The 6,137-nt window shown below is 40.6% G+C and overlaps 1 protein-coding gene across 1 annotated transcript; it reads left to right on the forward strand.

Annotated features, from left to right (window-relative positions):
* The first annotated feature begins 4,276 nt into the window (after nt 1-4,276).
* LOC108751190 (piggyBac transposable element-derived protein 4-like) lies at nt 4,277-4,624 on the forward strand. The gene has a single exon (XM_018491273.1). It carries the CDS (start codon nt 4,277-4,279, stop codon nt 4,622-4,624), a length of 348 nt encoding a protein of 115 aa, XP_018346775.1.
* Nucleotides 4,625-6,137: the final 1,513 nt, after the last annotated feature.

Genomic DNA, 6,137 nt, shown 5'->3' on the forward strand with positions numbered 1-6,137 from the left:
ATTTAAATAAGGCTGGATACAAAAAGAAGCTCGATGTATGGGTGCCACACGAGTTAACGCAAAAAAACCTCATGGACCGAATTTCCATCTGCGAATCGCTGCTGAATCGCAACAAAATCGACCCATTTCTGAAGCGAATGGTTACTGGTGATGAAAAGTGGGTCACTTACGACAACGTCAAGCGAAAACGGTCGTGGTCGAATCGCGATGAGCCGGCGCAAACGGTGGCCAAGCCAGGATTGACGATCAGGAAAGTTTTGCTGTGTGTTTGGTGGGATTGGCAGGGAATCATCTACTATGAGCTGCTCCCCTACGGCCAAACTCTTAATTCGGACCTGTACTGTCAACAATTGGACCATCTGAAAGAAGCAATCGCCCAGAAGCGGCCAGCTTTGGCCAATAGGAGAGGAATTGTGTTCCATCATAGACAACGCCAGGCCACACACATCGATAGTGACTCGCCAGAAGCTCCGAGAGCTTGGTTGGGAGATTCTTATGCATCCACCTTATAGTCCGGACCTGGCACCAAGTGATTACCACCTGTTCCTGTCTATGGCGAATGATTTTGCTGAAAAATTCGCCTCAAGAAAAGCTTGTGAAAATCGACTGTCCCAGTTTTTTGCCAATAGGGACGAGGGTTTCTATGAGAGAGGCATAATAAAATTACCTTCAAAATGGCAACAAGTTATCGAACAAAACGGTGCATATTTGACCTAAATCGGATCATTCTAACCATGCTAAATAAAGCCTTCAATTTAATGCAAAAATAATAGATTTCTTTTTACTACACCTAATAATACATCGATAATTACTAACAGATAGGAATAACCGTCATTGTAACCTTTTAGATTTCGGAATTCGACCAAATCTGCCTTCCACACATCGTCAATGTTTGTCATGTTGTAATGCAATCGAGGAAATTTTCTGCGCAATGATCGGTGCAACGTGTACGCGTCTTGCGATTCCAGCCAGCTTCTCCCCGTGAGAAATTCGGTTTAACGGCGCGAGTTAGATTATCCACTACCGAATAATCCGCATAATTTGACGGATCGTAGTATAGTTTTTCAAACGTCATCGTTATCTCAATTTTTTCCAACCGAGCAACCGATTTTTCCCTGTTTGCAAAGATACGGGGGTATCAGTTTTTCATGTGAGAGAAAGAATCAGCGAGCTTTCCTCATCTATTTCTTGTTCGTAATTTTTACGTTTTTCTCCTTCCTCGGGTTCTCGATACAATCGACGTGGAACTCGCTCTTTCGATGTAACAGGCGTGGAACTCGCGCGCGGTCGAAGTTTTATGACGTTTACAGCATCAGCATGCGTGGACAATAAACTTTTATTTCTCACCAGTGCAGAAGGTATGTTCAGCACACGGAGTAATCGTGCAAACTGATTTCTACCCACTGCTTTCACGGTTTTTCTCTCGCGCATTGCATCGTTTATTAAGTCAGTGATATTCGAATCTTTCACGACGTTACCATCTATAGTCACGATTCCGTGTTCGTCCCAACTAAGTCTATCGGGCACAGCTTTTCGAAGCAAATGTTTCATTAGTAAGTGTGCATGCTTACGATAAGATTTCGGTACGCTTTCCAGTATTTCCTCGATGCTTTTCATCATGATTGTGCTCGCTCGAAATTTCAAAATTTTTTGCAGTAATATCTGTGTACTATACTAATGGAATGTGATGACAGTGGTATATCGGATGTTTGCGTGAGATCATGAAAAACGTCATCGTTCGTCATCTCGTTATCATCGGAGGCATCTCGTGTAGCGTTGTCTTCTACATTTTCGTTTTCGTTACATACGTCTTTCTGTCTTCGCGTTTCTCGGATAAACCGTGGTATCTCCATAATGCCTCTCTGTACATTTTCCACCTGTCGCTTTCGTCACGAGGCCATCTGGAATTGAGAATACAACTCATCTCCGCATCGAGTCGTGTTATATGAGTTCCCGGAGTTTGCGTTGTGCTCAAGCTGTTATCCGAATTTTGCGGTACTGCTATTTCTTTTGACTCTCCATCAACGAACGATGTCGGATTCTGACATAGCTGATGTTGCATTCTCTCCAGATTTTCCGTCGAAATTAAAACCATTTTTTTAGCCCTCTCCATAACAATTTATCTCTACTATTTCGTTCCTTCGATAATTAGTGATAATAAGATCGATAATATAGGTCTGATAATATAAGGTAAAAATCCACCTCGCTGGATCAACAGCTTTCTTTGATCCTTTCAATTACCGCGTTTTGCAACGACGCGATGCAGAGCTTTTTTGTATTTGGTTAACCGGTTTTTTTCACTCCGTTCGAGCGAGACGTTACCTCTGAGTGTATTAAAAACACATTTACAGATATAACGAATTAGTTTTTCGTCAGCGTTACGCAAAAAGGTTGCGGGTTGATTTTTGTTCAAATGATAGAGCGCCGCGAGGAAACAGGCGTTCCTCTTACCGATCCAATGTGTGGCGATTTTCGTTACCTGTGCTCTGTGCGATTTCACGTTACCTACCTTCATCGCGGGGAAAAATCTACGACTGACATGCGCAATTATCCGTACTCAACTTTTATACGTATCCGCTGGAAAATGATCGCGGCACATAGACGTAATGAATCGTATCTTCGGGAAAAATACACGTTCGAAATCGATACTCGTCCGGGGTTGATTGTTTCAGATCGAGCAGCAAATACCCGTGAGGCCTCGATGTGGCGTCGTAGTATGCCTCTTCTAGAAATTTCGGATCGTCGGGATAGACTTGACGCGCTAAATGACGAATTTGAGCACGATCAAGTGGATTTTTGAAAACGACGATGTAATTCGCGTTAAGTGATATATTGCGCTGCCCCTGGTGGAATAGATTCTGCGAGATAAGAATAACACTGAGATTCTTGTGATGACTGCCTTTGGTAAAAAGATCGCGTCACATAATGACGATTCTCTCATAAGATCGTCGATTATTACTAATTTCGAAGAAAGCGGATCGTTCGAGTAATCTCTCGGATGTAATCGGGGTAATCCCTCGCGAAATTCAATTATGTTCTCCTTCTTCGTCGCTTTAGTATTGCTGCATCCCCAGCATTGTTCTTTGAATTTTTTTACACGTGTATCGTATTGTAATCGACGATAGGCTTCTTACCATTCCGCGTAATAAAACAAAATTCTCTCGAAGCACACGTCGGACATGAGAGATAAATGCAGGAGAAAAGCTTTCACGGGCTTTTCTCCTGCAAAAAAATTCTTTGTTTAGTTTGTTTTATAAAATCTTTTTGTACCTCCCTTATTAGAATGTCACAGAGAAGCTCGAAAAGAATTCCATCCTCTAATGGCTTAACTGACTCAGACAGTGATTCAGATAATGAAAATCAAACTAATGTAATACGACACAGAAATAGAAGAGCTATATGTAGTACTTCTGAATCAGAAGCTGAACAGATTGAAACCCATGATAATAACTCTGAAGTATGGACGTCAAAAACATTCGTCCCCAAAATATATAAGTTTGCGGTAGCGGACTCAGGAATTAAAAGAAATATTAATAGATCTGCAAAAATCTTAGACTTTTTCCAACTTTTACTTTCTGAAGAGCTCGTAGAGTTGATTGCAAGGGAAACTAATCGATATTGGTCTCGAAAGAATAATAATAACGTAAATATGTCAGATGGAACAGGACTAGCCGAATTATATTGTTTTTTTGCTGTGTCATTATTGATGACACGCAACAAGAAGTTATCATTAGCAGAGTACTGGAGTAAAGATAAACTTCTACGTAGCGATATTTTTGGAGAATTAATGACGAGAGACCGTTATTTCAAATTACTGCAAATGCTACATTTCACCGATGATGTTGGTCGTACTAATGATCGTTTGTACAAAATACGAAACGTCGTTGAAATATTACGAAAAGCATTTAATGAATCATTTCAGCCTTACCAACGGCTATGCATTGACGAAAGTCTGCTTTTGTATAAAGGGCGGCTTTCTTTTAAGCAATACCATCAAAGAGAAGCAGATTTGGTATAAAATCGTTTATTTTGAGCGACTGTGAGACAGGGTTCGTTCAAGATTTAATAATTTATGCCGGATCATCTACCATGGTGGATACTATAAAATTTAGATATTGGAAAATCTGGAGCAATAGTGGAAACCCTTATGAAGCCGCATCTAGGAAAGGGCCATACCCTTTATGTAAATAACTGGTAAGCGAGTCCCGCTTTATTTAAGTTTTTACATAATAATGGCACAAACGCGTGCGGGACCGTAACAAAAAGGAGAAAAGGAATGCCCAAAATTGACAAACGATTAAAAAAGGGGGAGGCAGCATTTAGATCATCCGATAACTTATTAGTCTTAAAATGGATGGATAAGAAAGAAGTGTATATGCTTTCTACAATGCATACAGCAGAATTTACAACGGTAATCAGGCACGGAGGAGAAAGAGTTATCCAGAAACCTGTATGCGTGTTAGACTACAACAATTCAATGGGTGCAGTGGATAAAGCTGATATGGTCATAAGCATTGTGAACTCGACACAGAAATCTTTGAAATGGTACCGGAAATTTTTCTTTCATTTGGTGGACATTTGCGTCTGGAACACTTATTGTCTGTACAAGCATAAGATGAAATGACCGATATCTATGGCAAGATTTCAATTGCAATTAATTAGGGAAATACTGGGAAATTACCATCAAAATATAAGTCATCAACATCTAACGGGGAATAATCATCCACTGAGATTAACAGAACGACATTTTCCGTCGGTTTATAAATCGGTAGGAAAAAAACCAAGAAGAAGGTGTGTCGTTTGCCATGCGAACGACAAAAGACGCGAAACTGTGTATGAATGTAAAAACTGTAATGTGGGATTGTGTGTCGACCCTTGCTTCAAAATTTATCACTGTGAATTAAATTATTGAGAATTTTAATTTGTTATTAGAAAGTGTTTGTTGTTTGTTATTGTAAAGTGTAATTTTTAATTTTAAAATATATTTTTATTGATAATAATTGCAAAATCTCCAAATATGTTGTTGTATAACACTTAAAGAATCGTACGATCCGGATAATGACGAGGCTGCATCGAAAGATGTAAGTCCGAACACCAGTTTACCTAAGCGCAACATGCACACTTTCCGGCGCAGTGCTCCGTTCAGTACCGCTACTCCGGCGGCACGGTGGCCCGTTCAGCGGTGTCACTCCGACGGAGCACACTGCCGTAGCGAAAGGGTTAAATTTAAAAACGAAATTCGAACGCGATATTTCCTCGTGCCAAACCATAAAACGCTCGTGTTCCTCGGGTTTCATTTGTTCGGGCGAATAATATCGTGCGTATGATATTGGACCAATATAATTTTGATTTTTTAATGTATTAAATAAATGAGGAAAAAACCTTTATCCAGAATATCCTGCAGCCCGAAAGCCTTGGGTAACTCCAATAATCGCATAGATATATAATTTGAGCTATCGATGAATTTTGTACGTCCAATCGTCATAATGATAATTTTCGTCCCGTTCAAAATCATCCGAGGTTCTTCAGTTACTCCCTCCAGCGCCGTGGGTGTGGCCTAGACGGGTCAGTCTGGAAAAAGGGCGCGTTCTGATTGGTCGAAGAGTGAAGGGAGGGGGTAATAGGGTAATTAAATGGTGTGTTCTGATTGGTTTGCCCTATACTTGCCAAAGATTTGATTGGTTCGCTCCATACCTACCCAAAAGGTGATTGGAGAGGGTAGGTGGTAGAGGGCCTTAGGCAAAATGGAGGTCTGAAAAATGGTGAGCGGAGATTGGGACTGCAGCATTCTTTTGTCGCGAGGGCAGAGGGTACGAACAGCGGTCGAATTTATGACGGTCGTTTTTTGTTGTTGCGTCGCAACATTTCCGATCTGTAGGCGTTTCAGTGAATGTTATTAATGAGAAAGGAGATCTTATACGAAAATTTGCGGGTCTAAAGAGAGTCTTGCTTTTGTTCGGAAAAATTTTGGGGGAGGTAAAACAGGAACGAACATGTTCAACTTTGCGGCGCGTCGTCTCCGCAACGGCGATTCGTGACGACTCGTTCGAGTGAGAGTATGATTTCTATGATGTATGGCAAGGATTTTATGAATTGTATTGTATTTTTTGTACTTTATTTAAAAATTTATATATATA

Source organism: Trachymyrmex septentrionalis, unplaced genomic scaffold, assembly GCF_001594115.1.
Source record: "Trachymyrmex septentrionalis isolate Tsep2-gDNA-1 unplaced genomic scaffold, Tsep1.0 scaffold410, whole genome shotgun sequence".
NCBI lineage: Eukaryota > Metazoa > Arthropoda > Insecta > Hymenoptera > Formicidae > Trachymyrmex > Trachymyrmex septentrionalis.

Excerpts from the sequence above, each read along its gene's own strand:
- LOC108751190 (XM_018491273.1), top strand. The coding sequence starts at position 4,277 with ATGCCCAAAATTGACAAACGATTAAAAAAGGGGGAGGCAGCATTTAGA.